This window comes from Neofelis nebulosa, chromosome X, assembly GCF_028018385.1.
Source record: "Neofelis nebulosa isolate mNeoNeb1 chromosome X, mNeoNeb1.pri, whole genome shotgun sequence".
Classification (NCBI taxonomy): Eukaryota; Metazoa; Chordata; class Mammalia; order Carnivora; family Felidae; genus Neofelis; species Neofelis nebulosa.
The window spans coordinates 13,166,454-13,193,561 of NC_080800.1; the positions used below are offsets into that span (position 1 = coordinate 13,166,454).

The 27,108-nt window shown below is 43.5% G+C and overlaps 1 protein-coding gene across 4 annotated transcripts in view; it reads right to left on the bottom strand.

Annotated features, from left to right (window-relative positions):
- CTPS2 (CTP synthase 2) overlaps positions 1–27,108 on the bottom strand; it is a 104,908-nt gene that overhangs the window by 13,927 nt on the left and 63,873 nt on the right. For all 4 annotated transcript variants that reach the window (XM_058714403.1, XM_058714404.1, XM_058714402.1 and 1 more), the window contains 3 exons: positions 23,388–23,484; positions 6,923–6,978; positions 3,941–4,037 (listed from right to left, as the gene is read on the bottom strand). In XM_058714403.1, coding sequence (XP_058570386.1) covers positions 3,941–4,037; positions 6,923–6,978; positions 23,388–23,484 — 250 coding nt within the window. The remainder of the gene's footprint in view (positions 1–3,940; positions 4,038–6,922; positions 6,979–23,387; positions 23,485–27,108) is intronic.

The following is a 27,108-nucleotide window of genomic DNA, read 5'->3' on the forward strand; positions in this document are numbered from 1 at the left end:
GACCCTGCTTGGGATTCTGTGTCTCCCTCTCTCTGTGACTTTCCCCTGCTCATGCTCTGTTGTGTTCTCTCTCAAAAATAAATAAACATTAGGAGCACCTGGGTGGCTCAGTCGGCTCAGGTCATGATCTCACAGTTCGTGAGTTTGAGCCCTGCATCGGGCTCTGCACTGACAGCTTGGAGCCTGGAGCCTGCTTTAGATTCTGTGTCTCCCTTTCTCTCTGCCTCTCTGCCTCTCTCTCTCTCTCTCTCTCTCTCTCTTTCAATCAATCAATAAACAAACATTAAAAAAATTTTTTAAATAAAAAATAAATAAAAATCTAGTATGGAATTCAAAATCACAAATCTCCATCACTTACCACCGGAGACCCAAAGTTACAACAGTGAGGAATGATGATGGAACAGAAATGCCCACTCTTGTAAGGTTATCATTTAAAGCTTTGCTATACAACATGGCAGCTCCCAGCCACATGTGGCTATTTAAATCCATTCAAATTAATTGAGCACATCTCAAATGTTCAATAGCCACACATGGCTAGTGGCTACCATACTGAACAGGGCAGAATAGGCCACCATGGCAGCAAGTTTAATTGGACAGCTCTGAGTCCAGAAAAATCCAGTGTAGAAATCCTCTACATCACATCTAGGAAGAAGCCTCCTTGAATTACAGGGACATTCAGGTAAGAAAGCTTGGTGAGGAGAATGCTACCTTCTCCCAGGAATGTGTCCCCTCAAGAAAAGAAGAAACCATCCATTCTTAGAAAAGAAACTAAGCAATGTAGCTTTAAATTTAATATGCAATGACTCTTACAGCACAGCATGTAGGGATGTCTTTGAAAGAAGCAGACAGTAATTGTGCTTTTTGTACAACTACATACAGAAGCCAAGCAATGAGTCTGTCATAGCCAGGGACAAAATATTTGAATGAATGGACCACTGATCTGAATCACTTTCTCAAAAAAAAAAAAAAAAAAAAAAAAAAAAAAAAAATCCCCTATGCCAAAATGAGGAAAGAACCTAAAAAGTTTTTATTTTCATGATGCTCTATATCAGTCAGGTAAAATATCTGTTAAATAGTGCTCGTAATTGCTTTGAATCACATTCTGACGTTATACTAATCTCAAGCTTTGTTTTTCCTTTTAGAACCCCTTTAGGAACGTTGAGATTCATGGATATGATTCTAAGGGGTAGCTAAGATCAGAATCTTTGGGGGGAATTTTCCTTAATAAGATAAATTTCTTTGCAATCAACTTTTAAAAATTGCAGGATTTCACAGCGTCTCTCATTTCCTTTCCAACATGCACGAGATTTGCAAGTTATCAACGGGAACCTAAATCCAGGCGATAAAAGAAGCATCTAAGAATTTGCTGACAATAATGAGAGCCAGGAGAATTAAAAGAAAGTACGTACTTGAATGAAGTAAACAAATAGTTATCTGCTTAAGAAATTCTCTGCCCTCTCACATGCCAGAAAGATTTAAGAGAATTCAACCCCAAAGAGTGATCCACCCTATAAAAATTCTAAATGATAGGCATTTCCATCAGAAAGACTACAGGAAATACATCCCCATACCCTAATTCAAAACTTCAGGCACGGACTGATAATCTTAAGTGGAATGTCCAATGAAAACAAGAGGAACAATAAAATCCACAGAGGTGGTCACAGGCCGTGGTTCGGCTCCAGCCTTGCCTGTGACTAGCTGGATGGCCCTGGGCAAGTTATTTATCCTCTCTGCACTCCAATCTCCTTCTCTGAAAAGTGGGAATAACATCACCTGCCTTGTCACTTAAATAATGCACGCAGAGTCCCTAGCAAGGGGTCGAGTGAGAAGCATCTAGTGAGTGTGCATGCAGTGTCCACTGCTTTCCCTCTTTGAGGTCCAGGTAACATGTTACTGTATTCAAAGAAGCCTTCGCCAACTTTAATTCTCCTCCCTGCCCAGGACTCCTGAAATACCTGAACAGATTAGAGACAGAAAAGGAAAGGGAGAGAGAGAAGGAATCTGAAATAGAGGAATGTGACGTGGGCTAAGATGGTAAAAGAAGTAGGACATTTAGAAGAGTAAGTAGTCCCGAATATTGTAGCCTAAAGTAGATAGGTTGGGGGACGCCTGGGCGGCTCAGTCAGTTGAGCGACCGACTTCAGCTCAGGTCATGATCTCACGGTTTGTGAGCTCCAGCCCCGCGTCGGGCTCTGTGCTGACAGCTGGGAGCCTGGAGCCTGCTTCGGAGTCTGTGTCTCCCTCGCTCTCTGCCCTTCCCCCACTCATGCTCTGTCTCTGTCTCAGAAATAAATAAACACAAAAAAATTTTTTTTAAGTTGATAGGTTGAAACGATAGGTTCTAGAATGTCATGTTACCATTTGCAGAGTATCCTGTACCAACTAAGCATTTGATAAATGAGACTGGTTTATCCAACAAATTAGTGTCACACGCACTGCACAGTCACAGCCCTGTCCTCGGTAGGAGGTGTTGCAGAGGGAAGAGCCTGGAGGCAGGGAGAAGCTTTAGGACCACTCTGGGTTGGAGTCACCACACACTGGGCCCAGGGTGGGAGGGATGGGAATGAAATCCCAAACTCGGTCTTTCTTTCTCCAGACGCAATCTACAGGACTTGATAGCTGATTACAAGTTGGGAGTATAAAAGGGAAGAAAGACTAAATGCATCCAATTTTAAGCCTGATAGTCTAGGACAGTGGTTCCCAATCGGGGCGGGTGTGTCCCTCAGGGACATTTGGCAATGTCTGCAGATGGTTTGGGGTGTTGCAACTTTCGGAGGTGAGGATGATACTGCTGGCAGCCAGTGGGTAGAGGCCAGGGATGCTGCCACATATCATAGAGTGCACAGGACGGCCCCCACCACAAAGAATGATCCCACTCCCAATGTCAATGGTGGCAAGGGAGAGAAACACTGGACAAGGAGATTGATGATAACAGAAATAGTCAGGAGGAAGAACTAGTTTGGAAGCATGTAAAGTTAATTTTAAATAAGTTGAATTAGAGGTCCTAGGAGAATATCCAGATAGATAAACAGGTCAAGCAGGCAACTGAACATGTTAGGTTCAAGTTAGTTAAATGAAGTATATACGTGTGAGTCCCGAACAGGGGTTGGCAAACATTTCTGTAAAGGGCCAGGTAGGAAGTAACCTTAGAGAAAGAGTAGGGATCGGCCGTAAGCATGGGCTTACTATATCTTCGCAGCTCTGAATGAGAACACTGTCCTCTGTCTCATCGTTAATGGTGTATGGTTCGTGCCTATGCTCTCGAGGGTGTCCCAGGCCACACACAAACAACTTCTTCAGTGATCTCCCTCAACGAAAGTCTAATCCCTCTGTGCTGTTTGGTCTTACTAAGAACTTCCGTGGATACAGCGACTGGTGTTCAAAAGTCAAATGACTGGCCCACACTTGACCACAGAGAGCAATATAGAAAGGCAGACTCCAGGTACAACGAGGGGCCCACGTCCCAAACACAACAGACGTCAACACCAGTCACCAGTAGTGAGGAGGGCGCTGGGTCATTCTTCCTCAAAGGAGGAAGAAAGCAAAGTGTTACTCAATAACAAGCTGCCTGCCTTTCCCAGAGCAACTGACCTAGAGGCTAGCAACCGGAGAAGGCCCAGAAAGGGGCCAGGGATGGTTAAGGAAGCATACTGCTAGTGGAACTGGTAGACTCAGAACAATGTATCATTTTATGGTAGATTCAGACTACTGGGCCCCAAAATGATTAGGACTATACAAGGTCTGTTTTCTCATGTAATTTATATTTAGTCATATTATTTATGCTTAGTTGTGTATTTATTTCCAAGGAGAGGGGAAAAGGACAGCAAAGAAAATAAATCTCAACTTATATCTTCACATACAACATCAAATTGTATCTTCGTATATAACAAATAGACATTAGTTTACCATGAGAATTTTTAAAAACAAAAAGCCCACTTACTTGCCAGTTCAATGATTTCCATCCTCTCCCCATCGACATCCTGACCTACAAAACTTAAGTCCTTCTGCTCAAACTGACTGATCAGGCTTGGGTTCACCTGGAAAAACAAGAAATTAAGTGTCTTTGGGCAGCAGGGCCATACAGAAGTATCAGCTTATGAAAATGTCCATCCATTTCAGTGATGCTCTTAACTAGTAGCTCATTTCTATACCCAGCTCCCAAAGCCTATTTTTAAACTCATGATGAACCTGAGAAACAGGCTAATCATAGCCCCTAAATCTGAGAAGCCCACCTTCTGTTGCTCAAAGACGAGATTCAAAAAGGACTGTGATGCAGATTTCTGACTTGGAGCCTTGAGATTAGCTATTTATAGCTGTCACCATATTTGCTTCTTCGAGTTATGTGTAATTAAGTATCTCTCCTCAAATCACAAATCTGCTTGAGGATTAAAACTATCTTATTTCCCTTGAGACTCACCCCAATGCTTTCTCTACGTATAGTTACATAAAAACTCTAAGGAGAAGCTTAGAGCAATTTTTCTGCTAGAATTTTGGTTACAGATGACAGGTTGATGACCTGGCGCACACAGCCCCTTTCCTCGTTCATCTCATCCCTAGTCCTTCCCGAAACTTTTCAGCCTCTCCACAGAAAGCACTTGCTCACCTAAAATCAAAGTGGGGTCCCACCTATCGTCCTCAATCTTAACCCCATAGGCTTTTATGTTATTTTTCTAACATTAGGTTAGTTCTCATAATTTGTAATTATTTTTCCTTTTTCTAACAGCTTTATTGACATACGATCCACATACCATACAATTCACCCACTAAAAGTGTACAATTCAATGATTTTTAACATATTCACAGAGGATTTCAGCTATGACCACAATTGATTCAAGAATATACCTTATTCCCTCTAACCATCATCCCCTAATACCCTCATCACCTCCCTACCAGCCCTAGGCAACCACTGATCCATATTGTCTCTTTAGATTTGTCATGTTAATGGAACCATACAGTATGTAGTCTTTTGTGACTGGCTTCTTGGCTTCTTTCCTTAACATAACATTTTTAGATTTGTCTAGGTAGTAGCATGCATCAATATTTCATTTCTTTTCATTGTCAAATAATTCCATTGTATGGATATACCACGTCTTATTTATCCATTCATCAGTTGGTGGATGTTGGTTGTTCCTTTTTTTTTTTTTTTTTTTAGCTCTTATGGATAATGCTGCTTTGAGCATTTGTATATGAGTTTTGTGCATGTATGTTTTCATTTCTCTTGGGTTATATATCTAAGGATGGAATTACCAGGTCGTATGGTAACTCTGCATTTAACTTTTTGAGGAACTGCCTGATGATTTTCCAAAGTGGCTGCACCATTTTACATTCCTACCAACAGTGTCTCCTCACCACCACTTGTTATTATCCATCTTTTTTGACTATAGCCATACCTAGTGGTATTTCTTTGTGGTTTTGATTTGCACTTCCCTGATGATTAATGATGTTGAACATCTTTTCATTTGCTTATTGGCCATTAGTATATCTATTTTGGAGAAATATCTAATCAGAATCCTTGCCATTATTTATTATCCAGTTCTAAGAATCCTTTATATATTCTAGATATAAGGACCTTGTCTGATATATATTTTCTATTATCTTTTTTTAATCCTGTCCATTGGAATGTAAGCTCCCTATCAGGAGAGAGACCGTGTGTGTGCTTCCCCCTCCCATCTCCAGTGCATATCAGAGGCACAAGAAGAATGGAGGAATGGATGGCCACAGTATTGTGTGCACAGTAATTCTCACACCTTCTAGCTACCACTTAGGCAAAGCAGCTCAATAGTTTTTGTCCCACCAGTTAGGCCAGTTCCCAATGGAAATAAGACCAAAAATGGCCTATACTCAGCAAAGTGTTCCCTAATCGTAGTGACACTGTTGATAGCCTACCCGGCATCGACTCCCAGCGGTCTTCCCTCAAAACAGAACCGTGGACTTGTCCTGGCATCTACTCTACCCCCACATGACCCATGGGATTCCATCTCCCCCATTCTAAAAGTTGGTCCTGACTGGTCTAAGCCAACATGATAAGCCTATCCCTCTTGGCTAATGAATGATCCAAGAACTCAGGTTTAAACCTGGTTTAGCTTGGCCTTTGGAATGGTTACTAGTTCAGAGGTGGGCAAGTGATCTGTATTGATCCAATCAGACTGAAGAAAAACTTCCATGTCTAGGAGAGATGCGTGTTGCCTCAGGTGCAGCTGGTAGCCATCTTGCACCTATGAGGGAAACCAGCCTAGGACAAGGTAAACACCCAGAAAAGGGTAAGGCCAAGAGAATCCCAGGGATAGTAGAAGCCCTGATTATACCATGCCTGGAGCCTGCCCAGCCTCTGAACTACCTATTATCTGATATAACTAGTTTCTTTACTGTTGAGGTTGGTTTGAGTAAATAACAAGCAGGGATTTTGATTCTTCCCAGCCAAAAGCATCACAATTGATACACCAATTAATCCTGGTATAGATAGTCTGCATCTTGGGGAACCTATGCTTCTCATGTGATAATCTCAACAGTCACTCTTAGTAATCATGTGACACTAAGGCTCTTGCTCAATGTAGATTTCCAAAGAGGTTCCCAAACCAAGAACTCATTATGTGATACCCAGAGATGCATCCCTAACCTGAGAGACATACGTTTCAGAAGATGTAAGTTCCCTTTACCCAAACCTTCCAAAATAAAGGGCAGGGGGTTAAGGATAAAGATGATGACCTTACCTTGGTCTAGGAGACAACAGTTAGGGTAACATAGAACCCTGATAATGTCCCTTGTGCAGATACTTAAAGATTTTGCCTTTGAAAAGCCAAGAAGGGCTGAGCCCAATGGATAACACAGAGCTGGACACCTTTTCCAGAGGTCTGCTTGTAATCACCGGAGTTCCTTTAACTAAGCATCTACATTCCATAGTAATTTAGTGTGTGGGCCATACCTCATACCGATGTCTGTGCCTTTCTTCTATAAAAGGAACATCACCATAAAGTTTCCCTATAAAGATACAAGAATGAAATTAAAATCAAAGTAATCAGTTTTGGAATCACATCGATAGCATATGTATGGGGGACATCTCTTTGATCTCTATCCATAGGTTAGAGGCCCAAGAATTAACTGGACTCCAGATAGTAATCTAGATTTTCTTCTCTTACAGTACAGAATAGGAATAGCTTCAAAACCCTAAAACAATTCTCAAGTACACCATCACCATTACATAAAGGGAAGCTCTCTGTTAGACAAGTTCACCGTGGAGTCCAAGAGATGTGCCCTCCTTTTATACACCTACCTGCAGTACTGAGAGGGGGAGTAACGTCTGCACCATCCCTCCTGTGCAGATTCATAACAGGGCTCATTTTACAAAAGAACAAAACAAAACCGAAGGAACGGAAATGAAACTGAAGGACTTGCCCAAGGCCCCACCCCGCTGGCAGCACAGTTCTGCCTTGAGCCCAGGCCCCCCCGCACCTGGTCCATGCTTTCTCCACCACACCAGCCACCTCAGTGTAGTGGCCAAATTGGTTTGCACTCTGCCTTAAAAATAAGCCTGTCCTTCGACTCTAAAACATTTGACCTGTAAGAATTTACCCCAGAAAATAGAAACAAAGAGAGTTCACCATGAAGATGTGCACTGCTTCATTATTTACCAGCGGACAATTGGAAACAAGCCCAGAGTCAGGAATAGAGGACTGCTGGATTAAATGAGAGCACATCTATACCAACAATTCTGGGTTTTTTTAAGTTTTTTAAAAAATTTAGGGGCGCCTGGGTGGCGCAGTCGGTTAAGCGTCCGACTTCAGCCAGGTCACGATCTCGCGGTCCGTGAGTTCGAGCCCCGCGTCAGGCTCTGGGCCGATGGCTCGGAGCCTGGAGCCTGTTTCCGATTCTGTGTCTCCCTCTCTCTCTGCCCCTCCCCCGTTCATGCTCTGTCTCTCTCTGTCCCAAAAAAAATAAATAAAAAATGTTGAAAAAAAAAAAAAATTTTTAAAAAAATTTATTTATTATTTTGAGAGAGAGAGAGAGCCCAAGCAGGTGAGGGGCAGAGAGACAGGGAGAGGGAGAGAGAATCACAAACAGGCTCCTCACTGTCAGCGGGGAGCCCACCACGGGGCTGGAACTCATGAACGGAGAGATCATGACGTGAGCTGAAACCAAGAGTCAACAATTCTTAACCAGGAGTGCATGGCTCACAATCACATGTGACGGCAGTGTCAGGCGGATAGCAGTGGCATCCGTCACCAGACCCCTCTCAAGAACGGGCCCCCGTGGATCATGTGCAGAAGCAGGACGGCACTGGCACCAAGCGGGTTTTAACACTGGAGCAGCGGGAGAGGCCAAGAGCCACCCCCTCAGCGCCAGCCATCATGACGCAGACCCCCGGCACACACAGAAGACCCGCCAATGGTGCTGGAGCGCATCGTCCAACTACAACAGAATGGCCGGCAGTGCTCAGTTCAACAGGCAGGGGGTCACCAGACTCTCCAAGACGTCACGAGGCTGCGGGCAGGGTGTTCCCACCAAGACAGACCAAATGCCTCGTGCCTCCTTTGAGATTTTTGACTCAGATAAAGTGCACTTCAGTTGTATTCTCGCATGACTGATATATGATCGTTTATCACGACTGAACTTCTATTTGCGATTTTGTCCCTATAGATGCAGCTCACTGGTGATGATGTTAATGATAGTGAATATTTACCACATGTGTTTTAGAAAAATCGGAAATAGGTGCGCACAGGGAGCTACTTTGAGAGAGCTCCGACATGCCACCGAGAGGGGGCTCGTTCACGACAGAGCCTTTGTACTCAAACTATCGGTTCATAAAAATGAAAGGAAAAATGGAAACTAATAGCACAATAATGCCCAGTTGGGGGGAAAAAAAAGAAGAAGAAGCGTATGTATCTTTGTGAAGTTACAAGAGAAACCATTTGAATGCTCTGGACCTAACTTTGAAAGGATCCTGATTCCCTTATGACCTCTGACTTTGTGATCGATCTTTTCCTCCTGTGGGCCAAAATTTCCTCTCTGCTTTCTCCATTACAACAGATGACCTAGAAATCCAATAACAGAGCCTGCCAATATTGACAGATGGTGAGGAAAATGGCAAAAATCTCCACATTACGATATAAGGCATTATATATATTTATATATATGCTTTTATAAATAAAGGTTTATTGGGAAAGCCACGCCCCTTCATTTATGTATTGTCTAGGCTTGCTCTCCCTCTAGAATGGCAGCGTGGAATAGTTGCAACAGAGACTGCACCAGTCCTCTATGTCATTTAATGTGTAATGTGTGGCTTGGGCAAATTATTTCACCTCTCTGCCCCAGCTTCCTCATCTGTAAAATGGGAATTACAATAGTCCTATTTCATAGGGCTGTTGTAAGTAAATCATGTGATTGCTATTGTTATCTCTAGACTAGGAAATCCAAGCAGGAAGATGATGGACATGATGGGGACTTGTCCCTTCAATTCTTATAACCAGTGTCTAGCACATAAGCAGGTAACCAATAAATATTTGTTTAATGAATGAAGCATTCTTTCTCTCTCATATATATATATATATATATATATATATATATATATGAGTTCCAGCCCCACATTGGGTGTAGAGATTACTTAACATAAAATCTTGAAAGAAAGAAAGAAAGAAAGAAAGAAAGAAAGAAAGAAAGAAAGAAAGAAAGAAAACACCTTAAAAACAAAATCAAACCAAGAATGCTCATTCTGGGGCCCTGCCCCAGGGATTCTGATTTGGTCACTCTCAGGAGAGTGCCTGGGCATATGGGTTTTTACAAAGTGCCTCCTCCCTGTGCGTTCCGGGCTAGGAACCACTGATCCACACTGTCACTGAAAGTGCTATAGGAGGACAGTCAATGACAAGGCAAGATGCTAGCTGCTGCTGAATGTGGAGGGTATCTAGGTGTGGAGTGAAAAGACTGAGGGGTAGAGACACCATGTTATGAAGAGCGGTTCTCCAGATGGATTTATCAAGCGCACACACACCATGGCATGATCTTGGCCACAGGGGAAACCCTCCACAAAACAACAGCCTTCCTTTCAATTCTAGTCTTTCTGGAGACAAAATCAAATGCAACACAGGAGCACCTGGGTGGCTCAGTCGGTTAAGCATCTGACTTGACCTGAGGTCATGGTCTTGTGGTTCATGTGTTCGGGCCCCACATTGGGCTCTGTGCTGTCAGTGCAGAGCCTGCTTTGGATCCTCTGTCTCCTGTCTCTCTGCCCCTCCCCAGTTCATGCTCGCTCTCGCTCTCTCAAAAATAACATAAACATTAAAAAAATCAAATGCAACAGAGATTAAGTGCACATAAGGTTAAGGTTCACTTAAGAAGTTAGGCGCCTGGGTGGCTCAGTCTGTTGAGCGTCCAACTTCGGCTCAGGTCATGATCTTGTGGCTCTTGAGTCCGAGCCCCATGTCGGGCTCTGTGCTGACAGTTCAGAGCCTGGAGCCTGATTCTGGGTACCCCCTCTCACTCTGCCCATCCCTCACTCATGCTCTGTCTGTCTCTCTCTCAAAAATAAACATTAAAAAAAATTTTTTTAAAGAACCAAGTGCCAGCAAAGCTTTAGAGAAAAGCAACTGATAAAAGTTTAAAACCCATAAAATGCTCCCAACATAGGCAGCAAGACACCAATAATAAGTACAATAGGTTTCTCAGAAACAAAAACACTGCCAATTTACACCATCTCCTTCTCTAATTTGCTACTGGGTAAATTCTGTCTCATACATATTATTTTTTCTCTCTTTCTTTCCTTCTTTCTTGAGAGAGAGAGGGTGCACGAGCAGGGGAGAGACAGTGAGACAGGGAGAGAGAAAATCCCAAGCAGTCTCTGCCCTCAAACTCACAAACATTGAGATCATGACCTGAGCCAAAACCAACAGTCCAACGCTTAAGTGACTGAGCCACCCAGGCGCCCCGATACATAATATATACTTTTTTTTTAATTTTTTAAAATGTTTATTTATTTTTGAGAGAGAGACAGAGACAGAGACAGAGTGTGAGCAGGGGAGGGGCAGAGAGAGAGGGAGACACAGAACTCGAAGCAGGCTCCAGGCTCCAATCTGTCAGCACAGAACCCGACGTGGGGCTCAAACTCACAAACCGCGAGATCATGACCTGAGCTAAAGTCAGTGGCTTAACCAACTGAGCCATCCAGGTGCCCCCAAAATATATTCTTTTTTTTTTTTTTAATTTTTTTTTCAACGTTTTTAATTTATTTTTGGGACAGAGAGAGACAGAGCATGAACGGGGGAGGAGCAGAGAGAGAGGGAGACACAGAATCGGAAACAGGCTCCAGGCTCCGAGCCATCAGCCCAGAGCCTGACGCGGGGCTCGAACTCACGGACCGCGAGATCGTGACCTGAGCCGAAGTCGGCCACTTAACCGACTGCGCCACCCAGGCGCCCCTAAAATATATTCTTAATCTATGCATGATCCTGCCCACTCCCACTCTCGTGTTAGTAATCCTAGCAACTGAACCTGAGTTATTTTTCGCTCCTTTTCAGAGCCAAAATTTCCCCCTTCCAAAAGCTATATAAAGCCAAAAGGTGAAGGAAACCAAATGTCTATGGCCAGAAAAATGGATACACAAAAATGGTCCATGCATACAATGCAATATCATTCAGCCTTAAACAGGAAGGAATTTCTGACCATGCTACAACATGGATAAACCTTGAGGCTATTACACCAAGTGAAATAAGCCAGCCACAGAAAGACAAATTCTGGATGATTCCACTTATACGAGGTCCCTAGAGTAGTCAAATTCATGGAGACAGAAAGTAGAACCGTGGTTGCTAAGGGCTGCAGGCAGGGGGAATAGGACGTTGTTAAATGGGTACAGAGTTTCAGTTTTGCAAGATAAAAAAGTTCTGGAGATTGGTTGCACAGCAATGTAAATATCCTTAATACTATTGAACTGCACACGTAAAAATGTTAAGATGGTAAATTTTATGTTACACGCATTTTACCACAATTAAAGTATTTTTTAAGTTTATTTATTTATTTTGAGACAGAGCAAGAGGGACAGAGGGATCACAAGCAGGGGAAGGAGACAGAGGGAGAGAATCCCAAGCAGGTTCCACATTGTTAGAGCAGAGCCCAACTTGGGGCTCGATCCCAGGAACCTCGAGACCGTGACCTGAGCCAAAATCAAGACTCGGACGCTTAACTGACTGAGCCATCCAGGTACCCCCACAATTAAAATTTTTTAAACTGAAATTTATACAGCCCCATTCTTGCCCCCACCATTCCCTCTTCCCCTAACTTCCCCTTTATCCAAACCTCCCATCTGCATTGTTTGCAACCTATCTTACTGAACTGCTCTCAAAAACCCAGCAGATCTGTCTTCAGTTGGGACCACAGTAACTCCCCCTTTCCCCATCTGTGACCTCTGTTCCTCTGTGCCTTCTGCTGGCCCCGTTTACTAGCTGTTTATCCTCAACTGGAGACACCTGCCCAGAGCTGTACCCTCCCTTCTTCCCCCACTTTCACTCCTAAAAGCCATCACCCATATGCTGTTGACCCACATTCTGTACCTTCTGATCCTTCCCTTTCACCTGGGCTCCACGGCTCCTATTTCCAGGGGGCTGGAGGAAATCACCCATGGCATGGACAAAAGGTAAAATCGCTACCTGATGGGTTTTGTTACCTCTTTCTTCTTGACAGCACTGCCTTGCCTTTGCACAAATAGCTTTTAACTGCTGCACGAGTGTCTTAATTCGAGTCACTTCGAAGACTGTCCAGAACCATGCCCTGTGCTAATTAGGCACTACCAGGAGCTAGAACTCTCTGTGTACGTGCAAGTGTTTGCTGGTATTTGTCCAACGAAGAGGTTGTTCAGGGTGTGGATACGTGGTGTGTTTGGCTTGCATAGTGTTGGCGGACACACGGTGTTTTAAAACTTTAAATACGTTGCCAATATTTAGAAACCATGAGATTTCTCATGAAACTCCAGATTTCCAGATTCTGTTGAAAATTTAGATGACTGGCAACAGTGAATGCACAGTCCTTCATGTGACTATCAGTTTTAGCAGTACTCCTTTGATGGATCAAGTCCTTGTCAATTTGCCCCAGTCCCCACCACTCCCTACTGCCTCTCTGACTCTAAGGCCTGATTTAGCTGCCACTGATTGTTGAGCTTAAGCTGTGGCATCTCTTATACCTGGCTGTTTGACTCATTTACATTCCCAGCCCAGTCCTACTGGCCCAGCTGCTCAGCCCTATGTTGATTCAGTGTGTGTGTCCCTCCTCAAGCCAAGCGTGTGGTTTCAGACTGGCTTTCAGAAGCCAGAGTGGGGTCTACATTTCCTGCTCTCCCTGCTCTCCTTTCACAAGACACTCCGGAAAGCTGTGGAATCCTGTCCTGGGTCTCTCAGCACAAGGCAGCTTTAAGCTCCACAAGCTGTTTGGGTGTTTCTATTCCCCCTTTAATTAAGGTCCAGCCATTTGGTATAGTGAGGTGGTCAAGAGCTCAGGCTCAGAAATCAGCTGAGTGACTTTCTAACAAATAACCTGGCTAAGATGCCTTTCTCTCTCGTGCAAAATTCGCCTGGGTCCTAGGGGTGTTGAAACAAATAACTGAAATCATGCGCATGACGTCCTAATTACTGATGCTTAGAAAGTGTGCAGTCAGGGCCAGCCACTATCTTTGTCCTTCTTTACTTATTACTTTTAGATTTTACTACACTGCTTCCTTAGTTTTTATAAAACATCTCATTTCTTTTAAGTATCTAAACTCCTCCTCTTTCCCTAGTTTTGTTTTTCATGATCTTTTACCTCAATTTGCTACTATAAAAATGCTAATTTTCTATTTTTGAAATGTGATTCCTTGCCTTTAACTCTACAGTTTTTTCCTTGCTCGAATCTCTTCCCCTCCACCCCACTTAGTATTCTTATCCTATTTTTAACATCTCTTTTCTTAGATTTTTCTTTATGCTTCTGCTAGTCCATATTAGCAGGTGGGAAGCAGAGAGACTAGAACGACGGGGAGGTCTGCTCGTCCTCACCCTAGGCTCACTGCTTCTCCCCTCCCACTGCCATCGCGGGACCCCATTCTTTTTTTTTTTTTTTTTGTATATTCATTAAAATTTTTTTTTAATTGGAATATAGTTGAAATACGATGTTATATTCGTTTCAGGTGTACAACATAATGATTCAGTATCTCTATGTTATGCTGTGCTCACCACATTGACTCACTCACCATTGACTATATATATATGCCCTATACTTTTTATTCCCATAACTTACTTACTCCATAACTGGAAGCCAGTATCTCCCACTCCCCTTCAGCCATTTTCCCCAACCCCTCACCGCATCCCCTCTGGCAACCATCAGTTTGTTCTCTGTATTTATAGGTCTGGATTCTGCTTTTCATTTGTTTATTCATTTGTTTTGGGTTTTTTTAGATTCCACATTGTGAGTGAAATCATATGGTATTTGTCTTTTTCAGTCTGACTTATCTCACTTAGCATAATGCCCTCTAGGTCCATCCATATTGCTGCAAACGACAAGATCTCATCCTTTTTACGTCTGAGTAATATTCCACTGTGTAAATGTACCACAGCTTCTTTCGGCATTCATCCGTTGATGGACACTTAGGTTGCTTCCATATCTTGGCTATTGTAAATAATGCTGCAAGAAACATAGGGGTGTATATATATTTTTTTGAATTAGTGTTTTCATTTTCCTTGGGTAAATTCCCAGTAGTGGAATTACTAGATCATACAGTATTTCTATTTTTAATTTTTTTTGAGGAACGTCCATACTGTTTCCCACAGTGGCTATACCAGTAGTGGGGCCCCCCATTCTTAATACTGGGTCATACCCAGGGGTGCCTGGGTGGCTCAGTCGGTTAAGCCTCTGACTCTCAGCTGACAGCTCAGAGCCTGCAGCCTGCTTCGGATTCTGTGTGTGTGTCTCTCTCTGCCCTTCCCCCAATCACACTGTCTCTCTGTCTCTCTGTCTCTCTCTCTCTCTCTCTTTCTGTCCCTTCCTCTCAAAATAAATAAACATTAAAAAATATATATTAGGTCATATCCAGAACTTTGAGAGACATGCAGGTCTTATGTTGACAACACCCCCTTCACGTTAACGATCCTAACAGCCACACTGAAATAGTGCCTTTTCTGTGCTGGGCACTGAAGGACCCACATGCATAACTGATTTAACCCTCAGAAGAACCCCCTGAGGCAGGAGGCATTCTGATGTCCATTTTGCAGATGCAGAAACTGTAGTGTAAGCACCTACACAGCCAGGTACTGAGAGCTGGGGCTGGGGGGGCCTCCGATGGGGCAGTGTGGCTCCTGCAGCGGGGCTGTTACCCTCTCCACTGGTTCCCATGGGTGAAGTGCTGGGCACAGAGCCAGTCCAGTAAGGGTCACATAAATGCCTTCTGTTGTTGTGTCCCAGACCTGTGAGTCCCCATATCCACAAACACGCTAGCGAATGGTTTCCCCAGCAAAAGGCAGGAAGGAGCAGGGGAGAGAGCTACCCGGCAGCGTGGACCACCAGCAGGGAGGCAGCGAGGCTCGCCAGCTGGCATGCTCCCATTGGTCTCAGCACGACAAATTACCGTGCCATGGACTTGCAACGTCCCTAAATCCCGGGTGACTTCTTTTAGATTGTTTTGTAAATCACCTCATTAACCGAGCCAAAGCTTTTTGTATGGCGTGATTATTTTCCTAAACCTCCTAACAATCTAACCACACCAGGAACTAGAAGCTGTTTTTCTCTATCAATGCCTTGATAAGAGATAAGAAAGCAAAAGCAATTTGTCTAGCCGGTGAAAATTTGTTCCACCTTATCCCCTTGCCTTTCAGTGCTTTCAAATTGGAGATTGACCACTCTGTATCTTCAAGGCCACGTATTTAGCCCAGATCCTTAATGCGGGCACTCACTCAACACTTCCTGGTTGGCCTGTTGCCTGTTCTCTCCGAACAAAACCTTTTTTTCCCTTAGAGTGAAGCAGGGCCAAGCATTTTAGTCAAGTCCTCCTCCTCATCCTGACGAAATGCAAAGAAGATCCCCAAAAGGAAGTGAGTCTGTTCCTAAAGCACTCAATTTCCACTTGCTGCCAACATCATGCTCAGGAGCTTGACACAGCTGTGTCAAGTCTCACCGTCCCTTGTCATCTGCCCTGACGATGAGGGTCATCTTCTCAGAATTGTGATGGGAAATCACCAGGACCTGGTCTCCAGCTGGATAGGCTGCACTGCAGAGGGCTTCTAATTCCTCTCAAAATGTGCCACATTCTCCACTGCACTGGACACCCCTACAGGGCAAAATGGCAGCCACTGGCTTTTTAAAAAACTTTTTTAATGTTTATTTATTTTTGAGAGAGAGAGAGAGAGAGAGAGAGACAGAGCATGAGTGGGGGAGGGGCGGAGAGAGAGGGAGACACAATCTGAGCAGGCTCCAGGCTCTGAGCTGTCAGCACACAGCCCGATGTGGGGCTCGAACCCACGAACTGTGAGATCATGACCTAAGCAGAAGTTGGACGCTTAAACGACTGAGCCACCCAGGCACCCCATCATCCACTTGCTTTTAACGACCCCACCGACCAGCACTGTGCTCATGGGGTGGCCCTTTCCCTCCTCTGCCCGCACCCCCCACCCCACCTCAAGTGCTCAGGTCTGCTCTGCACCCTTCTACCCCTACAGCATTCCTGTTTCTAAAACCAAGGGCTCCCTGACCATTTGGGTGTTGGTTTGGAGAACAGAGTTTCTCAAATTGCACATCAAATACGGGATTGCTTTAAACTGAGTCTACTCTAGCATCCCCACCAGTGCATACACACACCAGATTGTGCAGTAGTTTTTAAAGTTTATTTATTTATTTTGAGAGAGAGTGGGGGAGGGGGACAGAGAGTGAGGGGTGGGGTGGGGTGATAGAATCCCAAGCAGGCTCCTTGTCAGCTCGGAGCCCAATGCGGGGCTCCATCCCACGAACTGTGAGAGCCTGACCTGAGCTGACACCAAGAGTTGGATGCTCAACGGATTGAGCCACCCGGACGCCCCCCAGATTGTGCAGTATTAAAACATGCTACCTGCACAGTCCGAAAAGCACGTTCTTTCTGGTAGGTGGCAGTTTGGTTTGAAGAACACACTTAGCACAAAGACATGCTCCCTTTCCTGGATGCCTCAGCAACATATCTGGGACCTGACTAAAAAAATGAAGCCTGGGGACGGTAATATTTTGGAAACTATAACCATCAAACAAGTTGTCAGCCGTCCCCTTAATGAGCTCTGAACCTTGTCTGAATTGCTTTGTATTTTACTACGTCCCCATCTCTCACGCTCAGTTGAGAGCCACAAGCAAAACGATAAAGTTTATTTTTGGAGTCTTAAAACCCTCTCATAAAAAAGTTCCCTGGTGCTTTCCCTGGTTCCTCTCTCACCTGAGCCCTGACCCACTCCATCTCCAGTCATGCCTCATTTTTGATTTCTCACTCTTCAAAGCACTCCACTTAATACTTAACCTGCTCTGCACCATCTCGCCCTGCTTTTCAGGTGTCATCTAATGAGTTAATCAACCAAGTAAGCATGTCACTGTGAGACAAGTCCTGCCATCTATGTATCCAGACAAAATGTGGTTTTGAAAAATTGAGGGTGTGAGGCGCCTGGGTGGCTCAGTTGGCTAAGCGTCCGACTTCGGCTCGGGTCGTGGTCTTGTGGTTTGTGAGTTCGAGCCCCGCGTCGGGCTCTGTGCTTACAGCTTGAAGCCTGGAGCCCACTTCGGATTCCGTGTCTCCCCCTCTCTCTACCCCTCCCCTGCTCACACTCTGTGTCTCTCTGTCTCTCAATAATAAATAAACGTTAGGGGCGCCTGGGTGGCGCAGTCGGTTGAGCGTCCGACTTCAGCCAGGTCACGATCTCACGGTCCGTGAGTTCGAGCCCCGCATCAGGCTCTGGGCTGATGGCTCAGAGCCTGGAGCCTGTTTCCGATTCTGTGTCTCCCTCTCTCTCTGCCCCTCCCCCGTTCATGCTCTGTCTCTCTCTGTCCCAAAAATAAATAAAAAAACGTTGAAAAAAAAAATTAAAAAAAAAAATAAACGTTAAAAAAATTTTAAAAAAAAGAAAAATTGAGGGTATGTAATTTACATGCAATGAAATCTACAGATCTGAAGGGTATATAGAGCTGTTTAATGAATTCACCAGTGGTAAGATGCATGTTTTTTTTAACATTTTTTTAAGTTTACTTATTTATTTATTTAGAGAGAGAGAGAGAGTGAGTGAGTGAGGAGCAGAGAAAGAGGGAGAGAGAGAATCCCAAGCAGGCTTCGAGCTGTCAGCCCAGAGCCGGACGCAGGGCTCAATCTCACAAACTGTGAGATCATGATCTGAGCCCAAATCAAGAGTCCAACGCTCAAGTGACTGAGCCACGCGGGCACCCTAAAATGCATGCTTTAGGAGTTGCATTTTGGAGAGTGATTATAGTGGTGGGCTGTGAGGTCAGGGCCACCCATTCCAGTAGAAGACTAGAAACTATGTGAGAAGAGTGGTCCAGGCCTGTTCTGACCACCCACTGACCATGAGCCTTATCCTGCCACTACGTGGTATATTTAGGCAGGCAAGCAGACAAGTGGGGAGATACCCTGAGTACTTCCCAGGAGGGTAACAGCCTTACTGCCTGGGTCTTACACCACGTTTGGCCTGTGCTTCTTGGTATAGACTAGGATTTGGCAAGCCATGGCAACTCTGAGGCAAACCAGGAATCCCCTGACTATGTTCAACCCTCGAATGAAGAATGGTTTTTACATTTTCAAATGCGTGGAAGAAAAAAATCGAAAGAATATTTCATGACGCATTAAAATTACATGAAATTCACATTTCAGCCCCCATAAATAAAGGTATGCTGGCACACAGCCACACTTGTTCCTTTACATATGTGCCTCTGGCTGCTTTTACACTACAATGGCAGAGTTGAGCAGTTACATCAAAGATCGTGTGACCCCAAAGCTGAAAATATTTACTCTCTGGGCTTTAACAGAAAAAGTTTATTAACCTCTGGTTTAGACCATTTAGGTAATAGACTTTGGGCTCGTAGATCTCTCCCTTCCCATGTTTAAGTGTTGATGGGAACACGGACAGCATATACACAAATAAACCAACATTTTGGGGTGGGGGAACTTTCCACTTTGTAGTGGAAAGAAATGCAGTAATGTAGTAATGGAAAGAAAATGAAAAAGAAATGTAGTAATGAAAAGAAATGCAACATAAAGTACAATAATAAAGGGTCCTTTTTGTTCTGCTAATAAAGCAAAAAGACAAATGATAAAAACCCTAGCAAAGCGATTAGAGAAAGCAAGAACAGTACAGTGTAGTTCACATCGTTATGAACTGGTTCACCTCTTCCATCAAACAATCTGGCAGAATTATCAGTCATAAATGTGTTCACACCCTTTGACCTAATAGTCCGAGTCCTGGAAATCTATTCTAAGGAAACAATCAAAAGAACATAAACACTGTGTCAAGATGTACACATTACCATTTTTCTAACAAAATGCTGGAAACATCCTGAAGTGTTTAGAAGTAAGAAATGAATCAGTAGGGGCACCTGGGTGGCTCAGTCAGTTAAGCATCTGACTCTTGATTTCAGCTCAGATCATCATCTCATGGTTCATGGGTTCGATCTCCACATCGGGCTCAGTGCTGACAGCATAGAGCCTGCTTAGGATTCTCTCTCTCCCTCTCCCTCTGTTCCTCCCCTGCTTGCACGTGCTCTCTCTCTCTCAAGATAAATAAACATTTAAAGAAAAGAAAAGATCATGAATATGCAATTAATACTTAGGTGAAGTGTTAGAGAAATGCAGTCTAGAAAAATATCTTGTTTGTGAAGACCTTTGAACCAGCTTTGCTAATTTCCCCCCACACTGTCATTAGTCCTTTAATAAGCAAAAGCCTTTGTAGACAAGGACAACACACACATACAGAACGCAGGACAGGAGTGAACCTCTGGGAACACAATTCTTACAAATAGAGCAAATGATGATTAGTAGTACTTTGGTCCAAATCAATTTATACCTATAGTCTCCACTTCCAAAAACTCAAATTCAACTCATCTCGCTGCATACATGAAATAGGTATGGCTGTTTGTATGTCAATCATGCCTCAATAAAGTGGTTAAAAAAAAGAAAAAAGAAAAATCAAATTCCTAGTTTTCATGAACCTTAGGGAACTAAGGACTCTAAGAAAAAAAAGGAATTTGTTCCTGATGAATATAAAAATCAGAATCACTTTAGTAATCCAGCCTTTGTGTCCACCAATATCTTTAGGCTTTGGTCCTATTCCAAAGTATTCTCTTTTACTAAAAAACAAAACAAAACAAAACAACAACAACAAAAATAAACCTTTACTTTTCTGTTTTTCCATTCAACCCAGAGCACTGCAATCACAGGCCCAGAAATCAAATTTAAATAATGAATGAATAGCATCAAATGCTTTCCATCAAAACTATAAATTATTTTCAGAGGCAATGTAAGCAAATGTATTTTGTTCCATTTTGCAGAAATATGCTGATGAGGGGGCTGTGGGGGGAGCCTTACAAAAGTAATGGGCTGACTAGAGAAAAAATGCTGCAAAAGAAATATGCCAATTAGGGGGAAGAAATCCGCAAGATACTATGGTGCTATTTGTTTTTATATTTTTATGACACTCAATACAGCCATGGCCAGTGGTCGTATTCGTATCTCTCATCTCCAACACGACACAAGTGCAAGGGCAAAACCTTATGCATCCTGAGGCTCACAGGTTCACACACTCATATGACATTTGCAAACTATGAAGCACAGTTTAAATTTAAGGGCAGGCCTGGGAAGCCTGGGTGGGTCAGTCAGTTAAGCGTTGGACTCTTGATCTCGGCTCAGGTCATGATCTCATGGTTGATGAGCTTGAGCCCTGCGTCCAGCTCTGCGCTGACAGCGAGAAGCCTCCCTGGGATTCTCTCTCCCTTTCTCTCTGTGCCCCTCCCCTACTCTTGCACTCTCTCTCTCCCTCTTCCGAAATAAATAAAATAGACTTAAAAAAAAAAAAATTAAGGCAGGCACGGAAACAACCCAAATGTCCATCAACTGATGAACATATCAACAAAATGTAGTCTAACCATACAATGAAATAGTGTTCAGCCCTAAAAAGGAATGAAGTGCTGATACGTGCTACAATGTACATATACCTTAAAACATTATGCTAAATGAAATAAGCCAAACACAAAATGTCATAGGTCATATGGTTCCACTTATATGAAGTGTTCCTAACAGGCAAATCTGTAGAGACAGTAGATTAATGGTTGCTTAGGACTGAGGGGGGCCGGTCATAGCTAAAAGGAAACAGGGATTCTTTTTGAAGTGACAAAGATGTTCAGAAATTGACTGTCGTGGTAGTTGTACAACTCTGTGAATATAATAAAAAATAGTGAACTACATACTTTTAGCAGTTGAATTGTATGGTATGTAAATTATATCTCAATAAAGCTATTACAATTTTTTTTCAAAGTAGGCAAAAGATATTAATTAAAAGCAAGGATTTTTGTTCTCTAGTCAGCCCATTACTTTTGTAAAGCTTTGTTGTATTCAAGATTCATAAAAATCATCGACATTACTTTTATGCCTACTGTAAAAAAAACAAATCCTAAATCAGTCTTATTTCTATCAAGACAGATCAAAATTTAAAATATTTTGAAGACAATGCTCTCTTTTAGAAGCTTAGTACAATTAGCAGTGAATCTTTTACATAAAACATACAATTCTAAAACATTAACTTTCTCACTAACCATTGTTTGTCTCTTAGGCAATTATTTGAACAAAGTTTCAAAGTATTTGAAAACATTTGAAAGCTGAAGAATCACTACTAATATCCACAGAGAGAAAAAACTCTTATATTCTTAAAGAAAAAAGTCACTTAGAGAACAATGGTTTCTTATCCAGAGAGAGTAAAGAAATGTGCCTTGAAACTTTTCTTTTTTAAATTTCATTCTTACTAGGAAGCTTTATATTCCTTAGAAGCTGTTTATCACTGGGGCACCTGGGTGGCTCAGTCGGTTAAGTGCGGGACTCTTAATTTCGGCTCAGATCATGATCTCACGGGTTCATGGGATCAAGTCCTGTGTCGGTGCAGATTAGGAGTCTCTCTCTCCCTCTCTCCGTGCCCCTCTCCCCCCAAATAAAAAAATAAACTTAGGGGCGCCTGGGTGGCGCAGTCGGTTAAGCGTCCGACTTCAGCCAGGTCACAATCTCGCGGTCCGTGAGTTCGAGCCCCGCGTCAGGCTCTGGGCTGATGGCTCGGAGCCTGGAGCCTGTTTCCGATTCTGTGTCTCCCTCTCTCTCTGCCCCTCCCCCGTTCATGCTCTGTCTCTCTCTGTCCCAAAAATAAATTAAAAACGTTGAAAAAAAAATTTTATAAAAAAAATAAACTTAAAAAAATTAAAAGAAGCTGTTTATCATCCATAAAGGAGGAACTCCTATTTCTGGTCTTATTCTTCGTTAAGAAGTCATTTTTCTAAGATATGCTTATAACTTCATGGGAATGATGCTGGACACCCAAGATACCTGGGTTCCCTTCCCCTGCTTCCGGCCCTTTCAGCACCTTTCATGTTCCCTTTCATGACACTCTTTCCACTTGTTTTGAGGCCCTGGGGGAGGACAGGGCTGATATTTGTCCTGGGCACTACTGTATCTGCAGAATCTAGCACAGTGCATATGGCACAGAGTAGGCACTCAAGATGTCTTTATTAAACTGAATTCAGGGCTCTGGGGTTTTTCTTGCTTTATGTTAGTCTCATATAATGTGTTAATCTATGAAAATAAGTTCCACAGAAATTAGAGTAACGTTATTGGGAGTGAAAGATGAGCAAATATCAGATGGCAAGCCACATCATATTTTCCTCTCCCCGACCTAAAGCTGCTGGGGGAACAGAGAAATATACTTCTCAGACTTAATTGCTCTACTCCTTAAGAAGTTTGTAAATTAGTAGCTGACACCAGTCAGACATCAAAGAAGTAAACAGGGAGCTGGTTTCATTGTAGTGGAGAAAACTGTGGTTTGGAAAGAAGTGGGTGAATCAGGGCTCTCCCCGTGCAAGGTCATCTCCAGAGCATCGGTAAATCACAGAGCAGCCCGCTGGGCCCGGTGTCGTGGCGGTCAAATAAGAAGGGGCCTTCACAGGCTTTCTACCAAGCCTTCCGGGGAGACTAGGGGGAAAGCAGGAGGAGCAGCAAAGGCAAATGGGACAGGTGGGATAAAGAGTCACAGCACCTGGAGCTACTGGAAGGGAAGCTGGAGAGGTGGAAGGGGCGGCGTGGGCTCCAGAGGACTCTGACTGTGGCTGTGTCTGCACAGAGCCACGCGAACCACCCGCCCCGACCTCTGAGAGAATAAACGATCGTAGACACTTACTTAATATTGAATTTTCAGTTTTGAAAACAGTTCTTCTGATTCCCAGTCTCATTGTTCCTCCCAAATTGCCAGGGTTGTGTTCGGGCATATCAATCACCTTAGAAAACAAAACAAGTCCGGTTTTGCCATTTATACAAATGTAATTTCCCAAATTTCAAGCTTTACTTTTAAAGTAACGCTCGTTGTTTGGGTAACAATGTTCCCTAGACAATAAAACCTGATAATTCCTTCCAATTTTCTTATTCAAATACAGCCATGCTTTACACACTCCTCACAGTAGGCTTCCTTTTCGTCTCTGTTCTAATCTTTCATTCAAATTACTTGTACAAAATGTGTCAGGACCGTCTTTATGACCTTCCATCTGTCATTACTCAAGATGTCAATTCCAAGCAATGTTCACACTTCAAGTTCTGGACTTCTAGGGCCACTCACTTTGGTATTTGCATCCCTCCCCTACCGCCCATTTCATTCCCTAAAGATTCTCCATAAGCAAATCTGTCCATCCTTATGGAGAAGTACACCAAAAAGACTTTTTTCTAGAAAACCTTAGGATTCCTTTAAAAAAAAAAAAAAGGTAATGTTATCCATTCTAGCACATTCTCTGTGCCATAAACTTGAGCACCACCCTGGATCTCTCCCTCTTCCTCATGCCTCATCTCTCATTTGTCAAGTCCTATCAATTTAACCCCTTCCAGACTTCCTGCATCCATCCATGGCTCCAACCATCACCCAAACCACAGCCCCTCAACCCAGGCTATAGCCAGAGCTCCACATTCACGTGACCCCAGTCCACCCTGCACACTACAGGCAAAGCAGTTGTGGTATTTCTCCTGCTTGAAATCCTTGACTGCATGATATCAGTGCAGCCTCGCCCTCCAGCCCCATGTCCCATGACCTTCCCCTCATGCCCTGAGCTCTGGTCATGGTGGCCTTCCTCCATTTCCTCCAGTGCATCTTCTTCCCTCCTGCCATGAGAACTCTGCACACGCTGTTTCCTCTGCCCAGAACATCTCCCATTCCCCTACCCTCTTTTCCTAAATGAAACCATCCTCAACCTTGAGACCTTAGGTCAACTATCCAACATGAACTCCTACAGGAGTTTATATTCTCAGGCACCATAGCCTAGTGAGGACCCCCATCTCTGCCCTCCCCACCCCTGCACTTCCCTTGTTCATGTCTGTAGAGTGCTTTGCCTGTGAGACTATACAGCCTTGAGGGCTGGGCCAGTGCTATCTCTCCTTATATTGCATTCCTGGCCCCTTGCGTATATGGGACTGGCGCATGGTATATACTAAATGAATGCATGCATGAATGAATGAATAAATGAATGAACTCAGACCAAATAATTTCAGATTTATCTTTATGATTACTTCATAGAAATTCCAAAACATGATTTTTATGAAAAGACTGTTCTTGTTAGTCATTGCTCTGTTTTTTCCGTTCTGTTCGCTACGATCTCGTGGTTTTGTTTCACCTATTGTTTTGTTAAGCTGTTAGAACAGACTACAGTCAGGCAAGTTAACGTGTTCTCATGAAACTGCTCAGGTTTCCCTCTCATAAAACCTTTCAGTTTCCCCCACACACACATTAAATGCCATGTAGTGCTCTATAGAAAACCTGGACAACTAGAATTTCCTGAGGTAAAAATTTTCCCAGAACTTGTATGATCTTATCAGCGCCCCAGAACTTTCTGAGCCATCTGAACCCTGCGTCCCAAGTGCACTCCAAGAGTCACCGAGGGGAAGGGGTGGAGAAAAAACTTGATTACTCCCCTTGTTGGATGGAGTGCTCAGTTCTGAAGTGCTCTAGACCTTGACATCTCTTTCCTATCTTCTCTGGTTGGCTAATTATGGCTAGATTAAGTATTACTGGAGTGAGGTGAGAGAGGGCATTAGGTTCCAGTTCTCAAAGCTGAGCTGCTTATAAATGCCCAGCCCCTTATGTATTTTCTAGGAAAAGGCAGATAAGATTGCGCTATCCACCACAGCCTCAATTTTCACTGCAGTTCAAGACAACCTGAACCATGTAGGAAGAGCACAGCGATGACCCCCCTAACGCCCCCCACCCCCGCTTCTTAGAGGTGTATTCTGGTTGTTCAATCCACTCTTACTTCCTGTATTGGGGTCTTCAGCCCAGGAAGAGTCTTTTACCGTAGTTTGTGTAGTTATTGGCATGTTTGGTTTTCAAGAAATGTTCCGCTGTGAACCACTGAGAAAAGTCAAATGACCCACCTGAGAACAGGAAACCTGCCTTACTGCTTACTTGAGATGATCTTGACAGACACAAGACCACATCATATCTCCAGAAGAAAAATACAGTGGGCACAGGGGCTGCCTAAGGGTGTTAAATATTCCTCCAACGTAAAGGGAAGTCTGGAAATCCCTAACAGAGCAATATAAGAATATTATTTACAAACATGGGGGTAGGGGCACCCGGGTGGCTCAGTTGGTAGAGCACATGACTCTTGAACTTGAGGTCTTGAGTTTGAGCCCCACGTTGGGGGGTAGAGTTTACTTAAATACATACATACATAAAAATAATAAAATAATAAAAGCTTGGAGGTAAATATCAGGAGAACCAGCTGGAAGACTTGAGGGTGGCAGAGAGGGGGTAAGGATTACTGAATATTTTCATTATAGGCCTTTTGGAATGAGTTGGCTTTTCAAACTTTGTACGTAGTATTATTTTTAATGAAAACACAAATTTAAAGCCCAAACAGTGCAATCTATCATTTAGACCTTCCACTAGGGTGTTAGTTCACATTATCCCTGCTGTTTTCAGAAGCAATAACTACAACCGTCTCTGAACATGATAGCACAGAAAGAAATCCCAAGGTACAGCAGCCACAGTGATCCTCTGATTAAAACACGCTAGCACAGAAACCAGAGGAGAAGGCACAGAAAAGGTTAGAGAAAAGATGGCCACATCTGGGGATTCTCAGTCTTCTGATGGAAGCCAGGCACAAGCCAGTGGAATCCAAACACACCAAGGGGAAGGTTGGGGAGGGTAGAGAATACACGGCAGTTCTGGACAAGCCAGGCCCAACCAGCTGCCTTCAGTTACAGTCGCCTCCGATGAGCTCGAAAGTTGCCAGTAGGACTGCCTCTTGGGCTATAAGCAGCCTGATTCAGCAACAAAATTCGGGAAAACGTCTCTGTGCCTGGTATTTCCCTCCACAAAAAGCCTGAGAGACATCAGTTTCAAAACATATCCTTTATCGTGACTGGAGTAGTTAAAAAAAAAACAAACTCAAATATGCGTTAGTTTTAATCCCAACATTTCCAAAATACCCTACATTTGCATCTAAGAGGAAAATGCCTCTTCCACCGCAAAAGGACTGCCTTGGCCTGCTCTGATTTTGCCGAAATACTGGCTGTTGTCTGATCCCCACTACAGAGCTGTCCTTTCTTGGAACTGAGCCAGCCATATAGCATAAGAAAAATAAAAAAGGATCAATAAGTAACGAATATCGGTGGTGATAAAGCTTTAGATGTAAAAGTACCACATAAGGATAAATACAGCCCTGATTAACCTTTACCGAAGTTTCCGCAGCCCACAATAAAAGTGTAATGGGTTCAAGACTGGGTTCATGCGTCCCAGATGCCTTAACAACAGAGTCTAGGGAAGTTATGCTCTCTTATCAAAGATGAAATTCCAGCATACGAGGTAGCACACTGACTGGCCCAACAGAGCCCTGGTTAGGTCAGTTTCCCTCACGTCC